Consider the following 22760-nt stretch of genomic DNA (forward strand, 5'->3'; position numbering starts at 1 on the left):
CTTTCATTATTCATCATTCTTCGTCTGTCAAACCAATCGAAGTCCTCCCAGTCATAATGTACACAGGAGTCCTTGCCGTTTGAATTCCACTACTCTCAACAGTAGGCGCATATTTCCCTTTTTAGGGCATGAGAATGTATTACGTAATTTAGGGAGTACTCGCATCTCTAGCAAACTCGACTTCGTCCACTGTGGAGGGCGGAGTCGCTTGAGAAAGAATGGCACCAGCGTGAACCAATTACGTATGTGGGTCATGCCTTCGAGGTCGCCCATTGGCCAGAGGGCGGACATGGTTTCATTGAGCACTAGGTTTCTATCTCATTCTGTGTAGGAGAGATTTTTTCACGTTGATGGTTTCAGGGGAGTAGTTGTAGTCTTCCCAGTCAAACTGTCCTGGGAAAAAAGTTAAGAAACTGGTTCGGCGTTCGTCAAATAACTCATCGGGGTAAACCGGAAAGGATAGTTGATCTGTGTTTTTCTAATAGTGAGTTGTCAAAAGTTGCCATCATGCCGGTTTTTCATACAAAAACCATAGAAAGTATTCTGGAGCCGGTGGCCCAGCAGATATCCCATCTGGTGATAATGCACGAAGAAGGTGAGGTGGACGGGAAAGCCATTCCGGACCTCACGGCCCCCGTGGCCGCTGTGCAGGCTGCTGTCAGCAACCTTGTTCGGGTATGTATTCTTATTTACCACACGGGCTACCGCCTTTCTCCGCCTTGACGTTATGCGGACTACCTGTCGGTCTTTGTCCCGCCTCTGTCCAGCTTCCTACTGTTGATAGTTGAAGAGGATCGTTCTGCGATATATTTATATTTTAGATACGTTTGACCTTCCATCCAAGCATTGGAATTTCGAAAAAAACTGTTTTAGAAGTTCTCGGGGCAAAGGGCATTGACGCCCATTCCTGTTGTACACGCCATGCCCCGTCCCCCTCGGTAGGCCACTGCCACCTCTTGGCGTGGGTATCGGAGGGATACAGGGATTAGACCATATAATAACTAATATTCAGACCAGCTAATGTAGACTGTTGTAGAGTTAATACTATGATAGAGTGCTTGTTCCTCGCCTCACATGCTTCAGTGTTTAATGTTGATGATCTACACACTCATCATTTTACTGTTCTTTCTTTGTTACTTTTACTTCGAGAAAGTGAAGTTGAAGATATATTATTGTCCTTAAGATACAATCATTTGCACACTGGGCATGCATTGTTAGGCTTATATAGAGCCCTACTGAAAGAGACAGATGTGGCTTCCAATAGACCTGCATAACCACAGCAAGGGCTTGTGGTTTGCCGAAACCAGTGATACCTTTTATAACCAAGACAGCAAGTGATCAAAAATAGGCATGCATATCTAGCCCAGTTCCTCAGAATTCTAGATCAACCAAGTTGAATGCCATAAAGGTTTAATTTTAAACGGAAACGAAACCCATCACACATTCAAACCTGCAACATCACAAACATATTTGGCATAGGAAGCAAAACACCAAACACCCACTCTGCAAAAGTTGTTAAGATTATATCTTTCAGGGTAGTGAGATAAACAACTCTTGGAGTCAAACAAGCTCTATTAGGTTTGTTGTGCTGGTTTTAGTCTGCTAGAGACCAACTACACAATTCCTGTTTTCCTGAAGAAGGGTTGTTTGTCTTGTTGGTTACAATGGTCCCAACCCACTTATGTTCTTTCTTTACATTTTGTGGTTTTCAACTGAGTCAACCTCATGGTTAACACATTGTTCATATGTCCACACCCAAAGACTTCCTTCCACAAAAAAAAACAGGTGTTTGAAATGGTTCTTTTAAAATATTCACCAACATTACCTTTTCAACTAACAAACTTTTTTCTTTCACTATTACTCTATTTCTACTATTACTATTACTCTTCTTTCTATTATTACTGTTTCGGGAATCATATGCAGCAAAATGAAATGGGTCAGGTCTACATTGATGGAATAATACAGATAAGATGGCTCCATTTTCAATGGCAAACATAACTGTTTTTGTGCATATTCAATACATAAAGTATCACAGGATATCAATGCACAACATGATTTCATAGCAGTATGATGTCAGCATGATCACCAGCTCCAAAAGTAGCATCAAGGCAGGTTTGTATCCCTAATTGTACACTCTGAATGGGAAACACAGCATGAATTCATTGTAATGAATAGTCAGATGTTCCCTGGTGGGGGTTCAGATGCTGCCAGGAATTGTGTCTGAGTCATAAACTGCCAAGCAGATGATGAATTATTTCTACATGCAGGCTCTTATTTGGAACTTTCCTCCAACATTATCATATGTATACTAGCATTCGGGGACATACTCTCTTGAACTATGCTAATACATTGTATTACTTTTTCCTAGCTGGGTCTCTTTCAGGTCATTGTGTTGGATATTATTGACTCAATATGCTTTTTTCCCCCCGCCTTGAAAGATGAATGCTTGTTTTGGGTTCATGAGAAAGCAGGACTTCCCAAACCTTGTGTGCACCGTAACTCACGTGTTTCAAAGAATTCCTCAAACGTCTGATTGCCTCTATGGTCGTTCCCAGGGCCAGAGTTCAGCTCATTGTCTCTGCTGAGCTCCACTGCAAAATAACAACTTTAGTAGCACAAAAGTCATCTACCACAGGCCGACCATAATACCACACTGAGAACTGTTGCATTGTCTAACCAGACACCTAAAAGTAACAGAGGAGTTTTCTTTCTAAATGGCTAGAGACCTCTGTTTTTCTAGGAACCTAAAATATCTAATAGATACTGTTGTGCTCATTATCCATAGAAAAACTGTGGACAAGAAAGATCACACGCTCTTCTTGGCTTTCTGTAGAGATAATTTCAGCTAAATTTGCAGTCTCCTGAAGTGCATTGTGACGGCCCTAATCTCATTATTACAGATGCATGGTCATGAATAGGGCTTTCAGCCTAATGGGCCACGAAACGCTGTAAACAATCCTCAGATATATTTTCTCCGCAATGGAGTTATTATTATACAGTTACATTAGTGTGTCTCATTGCCGTGGACAGACAATGAAACGTCCGCTAGTCTGAGTTCTAAACCTGAGACCCCTGAGCACTGGGATTGGTACTTTCCTTGTTTGTCCGATGAGGACAATGAAACAGCCCTCGATTTTACAGATGAATGCGGGGAATGTGAAGAATTCCCTCAAAGATCGAATCCATCTTGGATCAAAGCAGCATGGGTGCCAGTTTGATTCCCCCTCGAACAATTTCAAGCGCCTTTATTATTGACAGAAAATTTAAATAGATAATATAGACGTTAACAAAAACATCTCTGGGTAACATGTTTTGTTTCTAAACCACAATTAAATGGACACGCACAGAATCGTACATATCTTGATGTATCTTCTCAAAAGTTAAAAGTATTGTAAAACTGGTGTCTGGTTTATGTGAAATGATTCACGTCTATAAAGTTGTCTTCATGTTTTGTACTCTGATTAAACACTGCTGACGGCATAACGCTATATCCTGATGAAACATCTGCTACGTTCCTAACTTGCTTCATGATGTTTAGGTACTTTATTAGGGTCAAAGCCAAGAAGCTGATAGCTGTGACATTTTCTATATTTTATTTTATTTCCTCATGGCCTCTAAAGGCAGTGGCTGAGCAATCCATGAACATAGAAGAGACCTACATTGCACCTATTTAGACATTGCTGCATAATATAGCTCCAATGATAAAACTACATACAAGGTACAAGTGACAGCCAGTAAGCCATGCTAACATAGCGTGAGCTATGCTTCAAACCTTGAGAGGATACTTACCGTACTGCTAATTTTGGTGCTGTACCGACATGACATTTTTACAGTGGTGCACACATGTTAACACTTAATCACCAACTAATTAGCCTTCCTAGTTGTGTTATTTCTTCAGACTTGCCAACTGCGCAGCACATTACTAAACATAACTTGTGTATAATAACAGGGCATTAAACAAGGTATATATTTTTCGAGGTCTATACAAATCCTTGAAGGGATACCTCACTCCATGAAACACGAAGCAAACCTCTATTACAGATGGGGGAGGCAATTTATTCTAGATTTCTTTTGGTGTATTTGATGAAATTCTCTTTGGAGTAAGGCCTGAAGGGAAGAGTGAGATTTGTTTTCGATTATATAATTTTAAAATCTATATCTGGCTGTTTCTCCAAATTGCCTACCCTATCTTTAAACAAACCGAGATACATATCAAATATATACAATTCTTTAAAGAGGTAACTCAAAATTAATTTTCTGCTTTCTGTTGCAAGTCATGCAGACAAACCTAGCTTTCCTTTTATATTGCCTGTATCAGGGAAGGCCCGAGGACAGTTTAAGGACTTTAAAAACATGTTGATGATGTGGCGCTTGGTGTGATGGGCTGACGAGGAGGACATTCAGGAAGGCCTGCAGCAGCTGGTGGCTCTGAGAGAGGGAGAGAAGGTGGCGGCGGGACAGCCTAGGCTTATGTTTAATCCAGGGCTAAGAAACGCATCTCCTTCATGCGTGGTTGCAGACTAATGTTAGGAAGGGCAAGAAAAAAAATACAGTGAGTCGTACCCTAAACACATTGTTGAATCAACTCTGCTGGGGATCTGCAGTTTGCTCTCTTGGAGGCCGTTGTAATATGACACAGTCGGTTGTGATATATCCTGTCTCTGGTTACACGGCTGCTTTTGGCACACACATGCAATACCCATGGTGATTTGTGACTTTCGTCGCCACAGAAACATGGGTGTACGTTGGGATACTTCTTGGCGAACTGGGCCATGGCCGATGGGTGATGGTGACTGGACGAGCCCCTTTAATGCCCTTTGCCTTCGGTGCAGAGTCTCCCCCATAGTAGTGATTCCTTATGAGTCAGAAGTAATCCGATACCGGACCATCAGTAAGACTGCCTTCCCGGACTTGAGGGCCATTAATGTCAGTTTAATGGAGGGCCGTGCTAGGGAACTGTACGGACGCAGTTCATCAAACGCCTCTAAAAGTCTGAGCAGAATGGGGAACTGTTTTTCAGCTCTTCTTTGTCTGCCGGGTCCTGTGGTACAGTAAGAAGGTTCCGTTGTATGAGGGTTTCCCATCGCACATCAAGGTTCATCTGTAGGACATTGCTAAGGACACCGGGGACCAAGGCCACGGGAATTCAGCCATTATGCTGTTCTCTCTGGTCCCCATGACTAACATAGCTTGGTGCAAAAGCCACCCTACAAGTGAAAGGCATGCTTGTGTTGATGCAGCCTAGAAGCTTTGAAAGTGGTCTTTCTTCTTCCCTCTCAGAGCGATGGGCTGTTGTCCACAAGGCCCAGTTTGTTCTCCGGGCCTGTCCACTTTATAAAGCTACTTCACAGCGCAGGGTTCTCCCTCGTTTTTAGCCCTCTTGGCTGGAAAAAGGGAGCTCCGTGATTCCCACTCCAGATGTCAATGGCGAATGACTTGGCTGACCAAGCATTTCATTGTGGGGTGTTTGACAGCAAAGGCCAGACAATGACACTGAGCCGGCAAAAGAAATTCCCAAAGAAAGCGGGTGGAAGTGAATTACTTAATAACAGCCACTCCTTTTTTTTTTTTTTTTAAGGCTCTCTAGGTTCTATTCATGGAGTAAGTGATTTGTGCTGAGGTCTGGGTAATTGCTAGGCCGCCCCAGCGAGCCTCTTTCTTTTTGGTATTGACTAGAGGATGAAGAAAACCTTCCACTACAAAACGGGCCCAAGCGGAGCAATCCTGTCCGGAAGAGAATGTATGGAAGGGTTGAGTTGGACTAGTGGTGGGGCCAGCGGGATATATGCTCAGAAGAAACGGACAGTGGCTCAAAATAGAGAAGGGGGGGCGCGGCCTCTCGGGACGTTGCTTGACAACAACGGTTGTGAACTTGTGTCACGGTCCTATTTTTACAGCAAATTGTTCGGGACACGGCCCGGTCTGTTGATTTTATTTCAGACTTGAGACCGCAGGAAGGTGGAAGTTAATGGACAGACCAAAAGGAAGGGGATGCAGAAGGGAGCAATTGATATCTAAAAAGGCTAATCTTTGCGTTGTTGGGGAAGTTTTTCTACTCAGTTTATAATGTGATCCCACGGGAAATGATGGCTCTGTGCTTGTAAAATGCAAGATGGCTCAGCGCCTGCATGTCAACTTTCGGGTTTATTTGCTGCACTACGGTGCCAAGTCAACGTGCTTATGACTCAACGAGTCATGTTCTCTTTTTGAATTCTGTTTATAGATTTAACATATTCTGTGTTACCTTTCCACTAGTAAAACTATAGGTGTGGCAATGACACAATAGTATTAGGATAGGAGTGCATTGGAGCACACATACAGAGTGTAATCACAGATGTTTGGACTTTGCACACTTACACACTTTGATGGATTACTATTAAAATAAGTATGCAAGTAAGAGTCATGCCTCTTGGGAAATTCCAAACTGGGATCCTTTGGTCCAACATTTAAGCGGAAGACCTTTCTTCCACTGTCCCCATGCAATTGGCCTGTGTAACACTATCAGCATGCATGTCTGCAAAATCTCTAGACATGACAACATTCTGCCTTTTGTAAGTTTGTCTAAGTGGGTTAGTGTCTGTCTGCCTTATCAGTGCTTCAGTAAAAACGTTGGGATCTAGTTAGAGTGTAACCGCCATAAATAGCCCATATGCAACAGTACACATCAGACATAACATACAAAACAGTATTGTGTTGTAATAGCTAGCACTACTTCAGGCTCAACCACGCCTTGACTAAAAAGTTTGCCACAATCCCACAGCCCTCCCGACCGGCCTATTGGCGCCGGAGCACTTCTATTCTGAAAAGAAATGCGCTGGTCCATAGTTAGCCCCGACAAAGTTTTAATGGCACCTTTGTTGGTATATGTTAGCTGGCTGTCACTCTGTGTCCATGACAGGTCCCCTCCGCTAAGCTGATGGGACCTTTTAGCATGCCATGAAATTCAGTCAGTCTGATTCACAAACACGACGCAGCCCACAGTCCCAATGAAAAAGGCGTGAGGAGACGTATGTCTAGGTGCTGCTGCTGCCCCCGTTACAGGCTTCACGTCAACCATCTGGAATGAATCTGTCACTGAGCCCTGATGGACTTGCTGACAAGCTGTGCTGGCATGCCCACCCTTGGGCCAGCTCTCTAACAAACCCCAACGGATTGCATGTGTGTGCGATCGTTGGCCAATGGATTCGCATTTTAGCGTTGTGGTTATTTGCTCACCGATCCTTTTTACAATTTCAGGTGTTTTGTTCGGAGCAGGATGAATGTCACAGACAACAGGAACAGGGAATTGGGTAGCAAAACATGTTGATACCTGTCGAATATGTACCTGTGAACAGAGTTGTGTACATCGTGGGAATTGGACTTGCATTTAACAATTTAAGTTAGGGAAAGCTCCTCATTGTCAGCCTGCTTATTGATATAGGCGACAAAAGGATTTCCTATAGGGCACCGAGTGACGCAATGGAATTTAGCTTTGCTGCCCGACTTGTTTGCATGCAGATGTGCGTTTGTTTCTTTCTCTGTGTGCGGGCGTGCACATGTTCACCAGCCCTGCACGCTCTGTGGGGTAAGTTAGGCCGTCCCACTGGAGTGGAGCTGATGACACAGGGAGTATGAGTCATCCTGGGGATGCGAATGGAGGGGTCATCTGGGAAACGCATTATAGGTCTTGGAAGAAGGGGGGGGGAAGGGCAGGGGGTGCCTCTCCATTATTAACAATCAACGTTGAGAAATTGGCCCCACATTTAACTATTAACCACCAATGAAAAGACACATGGAAGGCTGCAGCGGGGCCCAAATGTTACTTTCTATTAAACTTGTCTCTCTTTGGCCTTCGATGAAAGGAACATACGATATGTCTTCTGTTAAAGTCCATGACTAATGTTGGAATGCTGGTCCTTTTGTGTTCCAGGTGGGGAGAGACACTGTCCAGACCACAGAGGACAAAATAATGAAAAGGGACATGCCGCCAGCCTTCAGCAAGTAAGCACGGGACGAACAACGGGGGTTTCTTTCATCGCACTCCACTGATCGGTTTGATGGGGTTCCTCGTGGGTCAGCAGAGATCTACAGGATTATCCAACTTTCTTAGGCTCTGTCTCACTCTGTCTCTGTCTCTGGGTGTCTGTGTAGGTTATAGTAATGGCTATTTGTACTCAAAGGTCACATGTGGCATGTTAAGTGCTTAAATGCTAGTCTGGCGCTGTTGAAATATAAATAATACCACAAGACTTTTCATCAAGGGAAACATTTCCTTGATGGAGGGAGAGAGAGGGGGAGAGAGAAAGACTCAAGGATATGACTTCCTTCATATTCAGGAAATACAGTACACGGAGGTGGTATAAAAGGACTTTATGTCCCTATATATGCCTCAATGGTTTTAATTACCCTGTTGACTCCGTCTCAGCTGTTGTCGACCAAATTCAATACCTCGATTCAGCTCACTTCTCCACCGAGCCCAATCCCTCATTTAATAAAAATCATTAAATTCTGCCCAGCTGCTGGCCACTCAGATCCCAGTACCACCCCTGCACATCGCCTGACTTATTAAAACAGGAGAGCAAAGTAGAAGGGATGGATGACCAGGCTGGCTAAGGGGGCTCCTCCTCCACCCACCAAAAGGTCATGGATCAGGGTCATCAGGCTCGACACATTTGGCGCCTTGAAGTCACATCGTCGTCACCCTGTAGTCAGCCATCAGCACATGTGCCAGAATGCGTCGTTCAACCCCCCCCCCCCCCCCCAACTAAATATAGTGTTCGCAGGGGTTTGGTTAATGCATGGCTGTCTCTGGCCACGCACAACTAGCTGGGCCTCTGATACACACATTCACTCCCACACAAAATCACTCACACTAACGGACATTCAAATAAATACACATGCACATTTACCCCTGCCCCTAAATGCTATGGTCATACATTAGTCATCCATTAGGCCATAGCCTTCAAGCGAGGGGGGGGGGGGGGGGAAGGCTGGAGCAAAGTTTTCCCTTCTGTGGACACTTAACAATGCATTTTAAGTATGTGGAAAATACTGATAATGTCCCCACTGTTATCCAGACAGCCTTTGGCCTGCAGGCAACGTTAGGAAGTCTGGCTTCCACGGGAACAGGAACATGTGTCAATGCTTGGCTCGCTGCCCGTGTCTACGCACAAACGTCTGCTGTGATACACACAGGTGGTGCTCGTAGCGTCCGCAAGGGGCAAAGCCACCATCCTCATCTTCCTGAAGTTCTATTGAACAATATTATTAATGACGATCAAAGACCTTAGGAAAACACTTGATAGAAATCCATCTTTAAGAGAGGTTTGTATTGAATATGTGGCTAGCCAAGATGTATTCCCTGGTCATGTTCCTATTTCATTTACAGGAAGTCTTGGTCCCCCCCCCCCCTGAATCGAGCCTTGATCGCTGGTTCTCTAAACCATTTTATAAATAGTATCTGTCGCGTATTATTTCTTTTATTTTAACTAGACTCATTTTCACACAAAGTCTTGTCCCTAATCTTGCATTGTATAATAATTGATGCTGAATGTGGTTTGTGAGCATTGTACGAGAATTGGACTGCTTATTTTATCATAGTGCTGCCTTCTGGGCCAGGTCATTCTTGGAAAAGAGATTTTAATCTCAATGAATTTTGGTTTAATAACGGATATCGATTGATTGCCACGTGTGTTTGCCTCCTCTCCACACAGGGTTGAGACCGCCTGCACTAAGCTGGTGCAGGCCGCCTCCATGCTGAAGGCCGACCCGTACTCCGTGCCCGCCCGGGATTACCTCATCGACGGCTCGAGGGGCATCCTCTCGGGAACCTCGGACCTGCTCCTCACCTTCGACGAGGCGGAGGTAGACGCATGGAACTCGTCACCTTTTCCCCCTGAGGAGGACTCAAGCTGCTATATGCTGCCCCAGTGTCTATCTATAGTGGACCAGGCTTCTTGTCACCTGAGCTGTCCGTTTACAGCGGCCACGGCAGTTTCTTGTTAAGGCAGGGGGCGTGGTCCCTGCTCGTAAGCCCCGCCCACAGTCCCAAAAAACCTGCCATTATAGTGTTAAGAAACTGAATAATGGTTAAAGGTTTATCCTTCAAAAGTGTATGAGCTCTATTGTGGTTAGCTGCAGCTGTAAATAATAAATAGTACATTCATAACCCTTCACATTGCTAAAAGCCCAGATAGAATCAGGCAAATTTCACACACGTGTTTACGCAGACACTTGTAATAACTTTATGATCGTGTATCAGCCCCCTGCTTTTTATGAGGCTGTGTTAAAAAGTGCGGGATCAGCTTTGGGCTCCGCCGGCGTCCCAGAGCTGTCTGCTGGGGGTGGGGTGTGGTGTGCTGGGGTGTGGTGGGGCTATTGGCTATCAGTCAGCCCTTTTGACAGCGCAGGGTCATCACACCCCTAAGCAGAGGACGGTTGATGGCTGAGTGGGGTGGATGAGTGTGTGTGTGTGGGGGTGGATTAACTGTTGGTGCAGCAGCAACAGCTCATATACATGCAGCTGGGGAGGACAATAGGGAAGAATGTCTGCAGCCAGCAGTATCAAAGTCCAACGAGGGCATTGGCTTTGACTGACATCGGGTGGGGGAAATCTGCGGTTTGCATATTGTATTAGTTCTTGGGTTAGGGAGGGAATTGTAATTCACGTGTGTTTGATATCTATTTCTATGAACCATGTTTTTCTATTATTGTAGGTGCGTAAAATCATCCGAGTATGCAGGGGCATCCTCGAATACCTGACGGTGGCCGAGGTGGTGGAATCGATGGAGGACTTGATCACGTACACGAAAAACCTGGGACCAGGTTCGAGTCTTTTTCCTTATAAAATATTCCAACTAAGAGGGAACAGTGATGGACGCTAGGTTATTCAGGCCCATAGAAAAAACATTGATATCACAGTACCATGTGTTGGGCAGGTTACCTTAAAAAAAAGTAATTAGTTACAGTTGCTAGTTACTTCTCCCAAAAAGTAACCGCGTTATTCCAATCACTGCACAATGCCCTGATACCCAACCTTGACCCCTGTGTTCACTTAACGTATTTGGCTTGGTCTCAGCCTGGTCAGCAATGTTAAGCACCTTTCCTGTGCCCTTGACTAGGGATGACGAAGATGGCCAAGATGATCGACGAGAGGCAGCAGGAGCTGACTCATCAGGAGCACCGCGTCATGCTGGTCACCTCCATGAACATGGTGAAGGAGCTGCTGCCAGTCCTCATCTCAGGTACCCCCACGGCCCCCGCATTCAATTCAGCCCAGCTTTATTTATCGAGCGCGCTTCATGCAGACAGTATATCGCTGAGTATGCTTAACATGAACATACAATACAAGAATAAAATATAATGTGTGCAATAAAAAGAAAAGGAGGTGCTTACGTTAAACAATAATGTTACTAGTATAATATCAATAAAAATACAGGAGTTAACCATGTATAAAGGAACTACGATGGAATAGAATAAGGCATTAATGTTGTGTCGTCTATGTATGGGTTTTAAGAACGCTAAATAGATATAATATAGCTGGTTTCTTACTACATTAGCATTGTATGCCCCTTGTGTGTTCTTTGCTGCTTCTACCGCATTGCTGTGTCAGATGTGTACCACTGACGGAGAAAAGGGCCGGAGAGGCAAGAACTGGGACCGAACAGTGTATTGGAGTATTCTGATGGTTCGTTATCTCTCTGCACCGCCCGTGTCCTCCAGGTATCAAGATCTTCGTGAGCACCAAGACGTCAAGGAGCCAGGGCGTGGAGGAAGCCCTGAAGAACCGCAACTTCACCTTCGAGAAGATGAGCGCCGAGATCCACGAGATCATCAGGGTGCTGCAGCTCACCTCCTGGGACGAGGACGCCTGGGCCAATAAGGTAAAGCGAGCTGACCTCCGACCTATACCCCCTCCCCTCCCCCCTCCTCACTGTAACCTGTAGCCTCTGCTTTCACAGACACGCGTGCTCGCTTCGTATATTTTTAAACATTTTAAACCTGGACCTCTGTAGTCGATTAGCTAAGGCTGGTCGGTGGGGCATTTTAATTGGTCGCTTGTCCCACAACATTCCTTGTTGTGGGATAAGCGACTTTTAGCCTTTTCTTAGCACACTGCTCCCTGACCCCCGCCCAGATTGTTCTGGGGAGACGGCTGGCTGGGTGAGGACTTAATCCCCCCGTTGTATTTGAATCTTTATGTCTTTTGAGCCGTTCCACCCTTTGTTGACCACTTCTTCATTCTTCATATCGTGAAAAGAGGCTGAAGGACCCCAGTTGCTTTGTCGTTGCAATATAACGCTTTGTGGGAGAATGACGACTCCAGTCCACTGTTTAGTTTGTGTAGCAGGCCCTGCCCGCTCATATGTTCCTCATTGTTTCGTACCGCGACGCATGCACAGCCTCCACGCTGCTCTTCTTCCTGGGCCCGTCCTTTCTCTTCTCTGTGTCGCAACCTTTCTGGTCTCTCAGTTGGTACGTCCCGGTTAAATGTTTTTTTTTTGTATTTATGTTGTTCTACCTTTCTTTTTTTTGTACCATTCCGTTATCTCCCCCTTCCTGTCTCCCCTCTTCCCCCCCCCCCTGTAGAAGGTAAGCTTTCCCTGTCTCACCCAGCTCGGTTGTGAGACAGCATGCTCTGGTAGATGTGCGTTTTTGTGTGTGTGTGTGTGTGTGTTGTCTTGTGCCATGTGGTGCTCCATGTGTGTTTTTCGCAGTAGTGCCACAGTTTCCCATGTAGAACTGTCCAGGACTGAATTGCTTGTAGCAGTATTATCATTATTATTTATTTGGATGCCTAACTCCATCCTGTATCACTGCTTATGGAATGATTCTGCTTCTACTTATTTTTTTGTTTCATTGCCAAAATTATTCGAGAAAAGGTTTTGCAGATGCATTGCATTTGGTGGTTGTTGTTGGTTTTGCTTGCAATAATATGCCATTGTGTGCACATCTTTGCGCCCTCCTACTATGTCAAGTCAGGTGAACAAAACGCCTTTCCGTTGATCAACAGCTCTCAGTGCCGTTGTATTGGGTTGGGTGCTGATGACTCAAAGCCCCTAGGTGTTCCGTTCCTTCCTTCCTCCCTCAATAATCCCGTTTCATCGATTGCTTCCCGAGCCACACGTTGACCTAACAGCCATAGGAGAAGGGCACATGATACATAGCTTGAATGGTGTTCTTTGGTTTGCATTATCATTTTTAGTTGTAATACATTTGTGCATTATGGTTAATAAACCCAACAAACTTTCTGTCCCTATAAATACTGTCTAAACCACTCTTTCCCATTTTACTAATTGTGTTTCACTGTGATTAATAGCATCCTCTGAGTGTGTTACTATCGTTTGTATTTGCCTTTGATATGAGGAGACCATTTGAAGAAGGTCTATTGTTCAGTTTCGACAGACAATAAGATATATATATATTTTTTTTGTACCCTCTAACTTAACCCACTTCCTCACAGTAAATAACATAGTCAGTTGCTTAAGCGCACCCAAGTGCCAACTCATTGTTGTGCACATTGTTGGCACGCAAACACAAAATACACGGCCACAGCAATGACATATTCCCTCATCACCTTCTACTTCCTGCTTGGTTTGGTTTTGTTCAACTGTATTTGCCTGTTATGCCTCAACCAAACACGCCCACCCTACTTCGGTTACAGCCTACAGTACAGTATTCATAGAAGTGTTAAAGACGTTTATATATACACACATTAAAACCCCTTCAAGTCACATTATCAATGCTGACATGATAATAGACTTTAGATTTTCTAGAAGGGGTTCCACGTTATGCTATATTATTATTCCGTGTGTACAGGGGCTCTTCAACATAATGTCTAAACCTGATAAATGTCTGATTTATATCCGACATTTGGGGAAGCCACTTGTGCCATTCAAATGTCTATATCCACTTAGCCATTCAGGGTTCTCTGCCTGCCTATTTTCTCCATGTCCTTCTTAAAGGGCTCTGCGTTGTTCCCTCGTTTTGGCCAATGAATAGACTCATTGTCAAGTCGATCAGTTCTCAAACAGATAATTGTATTTCCAGCCAGTCCAATTGAGTAACAATGGGTAGTCTCTTGGCTTTCTCTGATGGAACATGCTTGTTCTGGACGGCGGAAACTAAAGTTTTGAACCCCCCCCCCGAGAAGCTTTTATCTTACGAAACAGTGTTTCGTAAGATAACTGCCAATGGATGACAATAGTTCTCTTTTATTGCACAGAAGATGAATGCTTGTATCGCTCACTCCCCGATCCTCCCCCCTGCTCCTCCACCTCCCTGCATTTCCACATGTACACATGGGTCTCTACACCTTCTGTAGCCTCGTGGGTAATCAGTAATCACTGATGTGACTGTCCTGGTTCTTACCTCATCGCAAGTTTTTAAATACACTGTGATCTCATTCCAAATGAGTCACGGCTAGAGTTTTGAGGAGCCGCGTGTTTGTTTGGTATCCAATGACAACCTAATGCAGACATGGATGGACATGTTGCTAGGCTGGGTTTTCCACAGAAAGGTTGAAATTTACATGGTTCCAAAGAAAGAAGTTTAACTCTTTACACAGCTTTAATAAAAAGCAAACATTGATGCTTATAGACGAATGGGGAACAACAGTTATTATGTACATGAATTGAATGACTTCAGGTTTATTGATTTAATATTAATCCCCCCCCCCTCCCCCCCCTCCTAAACCTCAAGGACACGGAGGCCATGAAGAGGGCCCTGGGGCTCATCGACTCCAAAATGGCGCAGGCCAAGAACTGGTTGAGGGACCCCAACGCCCAACCAGGTAATCGATGAACGGAATCCATATCCTCTTGATTTTCTTTCAGTTTATGTTTTGGACTCCTGCTCCCCAACATGATATTAAAGGTGACATATGATACCACCAGGTGTGAGTGGGTTTAGCCGTTACCAGCCGTGTTGAAAATCTGCCTCTTCTGACATCACAAATGGGCCCGTCCACCTAGATGTATGACTGATAGATGATGTGTGCTACAGTCCACCGGGGAGGCTGGTAGACTGATCTATCCAGCACGCATCTAGGTGGACACGCCCACTTGTGATGTCAGAGAAGGCCGATTTTCAAAACGGCTAATCACAATGGCACAGGCTGGTATAATCTGTCACCTTTTAGATAAAGGTTCACGTTTTTGCGTCCACACCTGACACCTTGTCTTTTGTGTGTGTGTGTGTGTGTGTGTGTGTGTGTGTGCGTAGGCGACGCAGGGGAGCAGGCCATCCGCCAGATCCTGGACGAAGCCGGGAAGGTCGGAGAGCTGTGTACCGGAAAGGAGCGCCGGGATGTGGTGGGAACGGCCAAGACCCTGGGACAGATGACCGATCAAGTGTCCGAAATGCGCGCAAGGTAAGGGTTGGGCTGTTCCGTCTTTTCATGTTTCAAACGTTTGTAATTTTACATTTCTCCTTTTGAGTTGTAGCACATTATTTTATAAAAAAAATATTTATAGTAGCATAGATTGCCTAGGTGGTCTTACTTTTTTTCATCCTTTGTGCATGAGCTATAAATTCCATGGCTAAACAGACATTAGCGTAGGCGAGAGATACCGGGGATTAATGTGTTATATTGGATTTATACGACTCCCTTTGAAACGCTGGATGTTGACAGAAACCCAAAGATAACCAATATCAAAACCAGCTGTTTGGTATTCACGGAAAATCCTTGACTCTGGCTACTCCAAACATTGACAATTCCCCTGCCTTTCCCACTAGCACAGGCAATGACCTGGTTTATAAACCAAACCAAATGCCTGCAAGGCATCATCCAGTTCCTGGTGTAAACAAGCACTGCACTAAACAGTGCATGCACATTATAAAGCCAGCAATCGCTACACACACGCACCCCCCCCCCCCCCCCCCAAAGCAGTGTATACCAGTGCTGCAGATGAGGCCGGTGGTGAACATGCTCTGTGGTGTGTCGGCTCCAGAGGTCAGGGGTCGTCTCCGGCTGCCATGCAGAAGGCCCAGCAGGTGTCCCAAGGACTGGACGTGCTCACAGGCAAGGTGGAGAACGCCGCGCGCAAGCTGGAAGCCATGACTAACTCCAAACAGGCCATCGCCAAACGGATTGACGCGGCACAGGTGAGCCTTAACTTCCACTGCGCTTGTATATTACTGTGTGTGTGTATATATATTAATCTAGATTTGACATGAGATTAATCTAAGCTACTGCAGAGTCCGGGCAATTCGACCTAGATCCCAATAGGCTTAAAGTTAGCGTCAACAAGACAGAATGGGTTTCAAGCACATGTCAAACTAAGAAGAGTAGTATTAGTAATATAGTAGTATAGATTAGTAGTATATTAGCATTAAGATTTGTAGCGTAGTGTACCTTTAACCAAGCGACCAAACCGTGGCTCATGGATGACCACGTCCGACCATGTTGTCTGCAGAGCTGGCTGGCGGACCCCAACGGGGGGCCGGAGGGAGAGGAGAACGTCAGGGCCCTGCTCGCCGAGGCCAAGAGGATCGCCGACATGTCGGAGGACCCCAAGGAGAGGGAGGACATCCTGCGCTCCATCGGGGAGATCGCCGCCCTCACCGCCAAGCTCTCGGACCTCCGGCGACAGTAAGGCTGAGGGGCTTATGAACGCAAGACGGAAACGGCCTCACCTTTTTGTTGGTTCAATTTGAAATATATAAATATGAATCCCCATTGTGTACTGTCAAAACTATTTATATCGTTTTTACTCATTAAATTCCAACTGACTACTTTAAATTGACTATCGACTGGGTTAGATCTTAATAGGAGCATATTATTTTTAATTTTTTTGTGTTGTGTCAAGTGTAGGGTCGGTTAAAGGCCTACACCGCGAGAGGGAGGGAGTTGAACAAAGATCATGGCTGAATGATCTGGACATAGATAAAGTCACAATTAACCTGGGGTCTTAACGAACCGGCCCAATCCCTACCTTTCAAATATAGTCAATTTACTGATATGTTTACCGTACTTATACTCAAATTTCTAACCCTTCAGGGGCAAGGGTGATACACCGGAGGCCAGGGCCTTGGCCAAGCAGATCGCCACTGCCCTGCAGAACCTGCAGTCCAAGACCAACAAGGCGGTGGCCAACAGCAGGCCGGCCAAGGCCGCCGTGCACCTGGAGGGGAAGATCGAACAGGCGCAGCGCTGGATCGAAAACCCCAACGTGGACGACAGCGGAGTGGGTGAGTCCTGGTGATCTCCTCCATAGCCTCTCTCCATCGCCATCCCCAGTGTCACCACCCCCTCTGTCCTTGGAATGACGGTGTAGATATTAACACACTGGTGGACGTTCCTTCCATTGTTGTTCTAGACATTCACTGTACTGTACCCCTAAGTGTTTGGAGGTCTGGGGTTCTTCAAGTTGACGGCTGTAGTCAACTCTTCCTTGGATCATTTACACAGACTAGTCAACCTTGTTTATAGCAGTAAGAGCACTGCTCCCTGGGTTGGGACGTGTGTGTGTGTGTGTGTGTGTGTGTGTGTGTGTGTGTGTGTGTGTGTGTGTGTGTGTGTGTGTGTGTGTGTGTGTGTGTGTGTGTGTGTGTGTGTGTGTGTGTGTGTGTGTGTGTGTGTGTGTGTGTGTGTGTGTGGGGAACCGAACTGGTCTGGCGTCCCATTCATGGTATCCCGTTGCCTGACACCCGTAGGGAGCTGGCACAGCCCCTCGCTGCCGAGGAACAGGGCAGAGGACGGACACATGGATCGACAGCAGAACGTTGATCCATGCACAAGGAGGCTAAATCTGCAAAGCATTAACCCGACATGTGTGTGTGTCTGTGACCCTAGGCCAGGCAGCCATCCGGGGTCTGGTGGCGGAGGGCCGGCGACTTGGCAACGCCCTGCCGGGCCCCTACCGACAGGAGCTGCTGGGTAAGTGTGAGCAGGTGGAGCAGCTCATGGCCCAGCTGGCCGACCTGGCCGCCCGGGGTGAAGGGGACTCCCCCCAGGCCCGGGCTGTGGCTCACCAACTCCAGGAAGCTCTGAAGGTAAGAAAACCCCCCTCACCTCCTCCTCTATCTCACAAACCCATACTCATGCTTGTGAGTTAGAGACAATCTCGCCCTCTGCTGGCCACTTATGATATCGAATCTACAGCTATTATATGTTTAGTGATAGAGTACTAAAGTGAAAACGTCACGTTGTCCTGGCAACCGGATTTTCAGTTCTAAACAACTGAAGATGGCGTTTTCCATTGCTGCCATGTGTTGTTTCATTCAAAATGAAAATAAATCTATTTCAAGAGGTGAAAATCACTACCAATCGAAACATGTCGAGGCATTCCTGTATTCCGCTGGGTTTTAAAAGGAAAAGTTTGACGATGTTACTTTAGTTCTTTTTTTTATATGAAGACAATCCATTCTCAATATTACTTACATCATTGGTAAAGCAAACTCCCAAATCAATTCGCAAAAAAATCGTTCATTTTCTATAAAACGTTCGTGTGGCATAGGATTTCCCCTTGTTCATTTGGTTTGTGTAGAACCGAAAATCGGTTGCTATGGAAACGTGATGTCACCCTTTTAGTACTCTATTGTCACACAAATGCCAAACGTGCGATACCTTTGTAACATACCCCCCTTCCCCCCCCTCGGTGCAGGACCTGAAGGGTAAGATGCAGGAAGCGATGACTCAGGAGGTGTCAGACATCTTCAGCGACACCACCACCCCCATCAAGCTGCTGGCCGTGGCGGCCACCGCCCCTCTGGAAGCCGCCAACAGGGATGAGGTCAGAGATTCCCCCTCTCCACTGGTTTCTGTTGACTGTCTGACTATAAAAGAGGTTTTAGCAGAAATTATTATTACATTTTTTCATTCATTCGTTCATTTGACAGGGACAGTGCACGTTGAAACTTTGCTACAAATGCGCCAGTTTTTTTATCATCATCCGTCCATCTCACATTATCAATTAAAGATAAAATATGAATGACATATACTCTCTAGATAGATCGATTGAAAGACAGAAAGAATACACTGTTGCTTGAACCTCCCCAGCCAAAAGCCTAATCGCACCGTTCCATGGGGCCCCTGTCTCAGGTGTTTGACGATAGAGCCGCTAACTTCGAGACCCACTCCAATAAGCTGGGGGCCACAGCGGAAAAGGCAGCCGCCGTGGGAACGGCCAACAAGACCACCGTGGAGGGAATCCAGGCCGCGGTCAAGTCCACCAGAGACCTGACGCCACAAGTATGGCCCGTTTTTTATGACCATGCATGAAACCGTTTAGGATTAACACGCAATAAACTGCTGCACTGCACTGGAAAAGAAAAAAAGAAAACACGAAAAGTTCATGTTCCGTTTTTAGTAACGGTTAAGTTCTACCATCTCTGTGTGGCCTGACGTATGATGAATGGTTTTTATTATTCAGGTGGTCTCTGCTGCTCGTATCCTGCTGAGGAACCCAGGCAACCAGGCCGCCTATGAGCACTTTGAGACCATGAAGAACCAGTGGATCGACAACGTTGAGAAAATGACAGGTGGGCTTCAGGCATCACCTGCCCTTCACAATGTCAGCCCTTACACATTGACCGAGCCTCAGAGATGAACTGATTGCGGTTGGGTTCTAGGGATGGTGGACGAAGCCATCGACACCAAGTCCCTGCTGGACGCCTCCGAGGAGGCCATCAAGAAGGACCTGGAGAAGTGCCGCGTCGCCATGGCGAACCATCAGCCCCAGATGCTGGTCGCCGGGGCAACCAGCATCGCCCGCAGGGCCAACCGAATCCTCCTGGTGGCCAAGCGGGAGGTGGAGAACTCTGAGGACCCAAAGTTCAGGGAGACGGTGAAGGCCGCGTCCGACATGCTCAGCCAGACCATCTCTCCCATGGTGATGGATGCCAAGGCAGTGGCTGGAAACATCCACGACCCAAGTACGTATCATTATACATTTATATATATCAAATTAGCTTTTAGCTCAGGTGTCGCTCTTCGATGGTGCATACTGTAGAGCAGCCTTAAACACTGAGTGATTTTGGCCGCGGTTGTCTGCCCTCACGGCAGATCTTCAGAAGGGCTTCCTGGACTCGGGCTTCAGGATCCTTGGGGCTGTAGCCAAGGTCAGGGAGGCGTTCCAGCCTCCGGAGCCAGACTTCCCCCCGCCTCCTCTCGAACTGGATCAGCTCCACGTAAGTGCTGTCACGAACAACACCGTGCCGAACGGAACTTTGAATCTCAATTTCGGATTTATGTAAATCGACTTGGACTTCCACCCCGCAGCTGAACGACGAGCCGGCGCCGCCCAAGCCCCCGCTCCCAGAGGGTGAAGTCCCGCCCCCCAGGCCCCCTCCCCCAGAGGAGAAGGAAGACGAGTTCCCCGAGGCGAAGGCCGGCGAGGTGGTGAGCGAGCCCATGATGATGGCCGCCCGGCAGCTCCACGAAGAGGCTCGCAAATGGTCCAGCAAGGTGCGTCTCCGGCGTGGTCCGTCACCAGGGTGACGCAAACACCGGTTGCCTGATCCTTATGACGTCATTCGTTTGTTTTAATTTGTTCACATTTGTCCTTGACGATTTTCCGACACTGAATCAATACGCACCCCGTGTCTCCCCGGTTCCGTTTTTTTTTTAGGGTAATGACATCATCGGCGCGGCCAAGCGGATGGCCTTGCTCATGGCTGAGATGTCGCGCCTGGTGCGGGGCGGCAGTGGGAACAAACGCGCCCTGATCCAGTGCGCCAAGGACATCGCCAAGGCCTCGGACGAGGTCACGCGGCTGGCCAAGGAGGTGGCCAAGCAATGCACCGACAAACGCATCCGGACCAACCTGCTCCAGGTCAGTCCGGTCTCCACGTCCTCAACCCAAAGGCGCGTCAGAACTGTGAATCGATTGGCCGATCGGTTCACGGTGAGATTTTGTTGGAGATTGACGATGGCTGACTCAGCTGTTGTGATCTTGCCCTAGGTGTGCGAGCGCATTCCCACCATCAGCACGCAGCTGAAGATCCTGTCCACGGTCAAGGCCACTATGTTGGGTCGCACCAACATCAGCGATGAGGAGTCTGAGCAGGTTCGTCGTCGGCCATGACGGCCGTCGCATTGGTCTCGCTCGATGGGAACGATCTCAATGACTTTTCAGAACGATCTCATTTATTTTGTCTAAAAAAACGATTCTGACTGTGTTTCTCCTCCTCTTGGTCCAGGCCACTGAGATGTTGGTCCACAACGCCCAGAACCTGATGCAGTCCGTGAAGGAGACGGTGAGGGAGGCTGAGGCTGCCTCCATTAAGATCCGGACTGACGCAGGGTTCACTCTCCACTGGATCAGGAAGACCCCCTGGTACCAGTAAAAGAGACTGGCCACTGGTAGTTCGTTGTGTGCTGGTTCTGGCCAACTGGCATGAGGATGAGAATGATGATGATGATCAGGATGATGATGATGAGAAGTTTGTTTGGAGGAGCACTTCCTCAAAGCTGTTGAACCCACATCCCCTCAACCAAAGATGGTGAGAGAAAACGATGCCATGATCTGCTATTTTTCCTACTGGTTTTGCATCTGTTCAGATGGCCATGGCTGTTGTACTAGAATGTAAACATGGGACACTTGGTGCAAAATATACGTTTTTGGTTATTACTGGGGATGTGTTTTTTGTATATATATATTGATTTGATTTGGGCTTTTCATATATTCTACAGGCAATTGTTGTCACACTTTCAGATACAGTGAACACTACACATTTTTGCGATGAAGTTTTCATATCTTAAATCTTATTGTGTTCTTCTGCATGTACTCACTGCTATTATACACATGAACCATTAAGGAGTTGTTGTAAGCACAGCGTGGCTAGACCCAGCTCACACAAAATGATAGTGTTAGGTTGTCTGTTTACAATAGATTGCTGTTCAAATTAATAAACACTGTACATTATTTTAAATTGTGTAAGACATCTACAATGTTTTTCCCTGACTTTTGCCAAAGAAGTTTTCTGTTATGAATTATTTTTAGCTGGGATTTAGCAAGGTTATAATTTATGCAAAAATAAGGTTTCATAATTTATGCAAAAACAAATTAAGGGCTTTTCAACCTTAACCTCACCTTAACACATACACTAGAACATTAAGGGAAATTTTAGTGGTTATAATGAAATGTACTTTATTGCCAGCTATTTCACTATTTGTTCTTGGGTTTGTCTCTTTCCCTTGCTTGATACTTGGTGATTACACCGACAAGAAGGGGATATCTGGCCCATACTAACCTATTTCCCCCCATTCTTCTGTGAAATGATCTTGTCAAGTTTTTCATGCTTATCATTTATATATTTTTTTATGTTGGTGTTGTGCACAATCATTGAAATATGAGGAGGGTCAAGGGAACGGCCGGGGCTGAGTAAATTAACAATTATTTCATGAAACATTATCCTAAAAGCCAAATGTGTCTGAAGAAATGCAAGTCTGTTCATTCTACCGCAATTGTATTTTACACAGGAAAATGTGTGTATGCAACAGTACTGTGTATTTTGAAATGTATAAAAACAAACGATGTAATGTTTAATCGTTTTGCCCACAACCTAGCGTGCCTTTAAGAAAGACTTTTTTTTCCAAAGCTCTTATGATACTGTGCACAGGGTGACTCGTATTACTTTTTTCAAATGCTTGTTGTATATGATTCTTTAAAGAAGTAATGCTATCTTTAAAAACTCTGACAGATCCACTTTAATAACGCAAAGCCTATTGCTCTTAATTTTTTTGCTTAATAAAACATTAAAATAATGCAAACCTGTTTGCGGTTCATGACATCGTCAGTCCGGCATAAACATTGCTCACAATTTTGCAATAAAGCTTT

At 45.9% G+C, this 22760-nt stretch overlaps 1 protein-coding gene across 2 annotated transcripts; it reads left to right on the forward strand.

Annotated features, from left to right (window-relative positions):
• The first annotated feature begins 306 nt into the window (after nucleotides 1-306).
• Nucleotides 307-22752, forward strand: vclb (vinculin b). 2 transcript variants are annotated; one of them, XM_056576475.1, is made up of 21 exons: nucleotides 307-675; nucleotides 7910-7980; nucleotides 9693-9843; nucleotides 10695-10803; nucleotides 11100-11222; nucleotides 11701-11861; nucleotides 14677-14770; nucleotides 15202-15349; nucleotides 15930-16083; nucleotides 16395-16570; nucleotides 16979-17169; nucleotides 17774-17973; nucleotides 18585-18713; nucleotides 19022-19171; nucleotides 19353-19461; nucleotides 19552-19854; nucleotides 19985-20109; nucleotides 20201-20386; nucleotides 20550-20753; nucleotides 20883-20987; nucleotides 21121-22752. In XM_056576475.1, the coding sequence occupies exons 1-21, from the start codon at nucleotides 508-510 to the stop codon at nucleotides 21265-21267; spliced, it is 3204 nt and encodes a 1067-aa protein (XP_056432450.1). In that variant the 5' UTR covers nucleotides 307-507; the 3' UTR covers nucleotides 21268-22752. The 2 variants fall into 2 exon arrangements, with proteins under 2 accessions (XP_056432450.1, XP_056432451.1); XM_056576476.1 differs by having other exon boundaries at nucleotides 14680-14770.
• The last annotated feature ends 8 nt before the right edge of the window (nucleotides 22753-22760 follow it).

Source organism: Gadus chalcogrammus, chromosome 18, assembly GCF_026213295.1.
Source record: "Gadus chalcogrammus isolate NIFS_2021 chromosome 18, NIFS_Gcha_1.0, whole genome shotgun sequence".
Lineage (NCBI taxonomy): Eukaryota > Metazoa > Chordata > Actinopteri > Gadiformes > Gadidae > Gadus > Gadus chalcogrammus.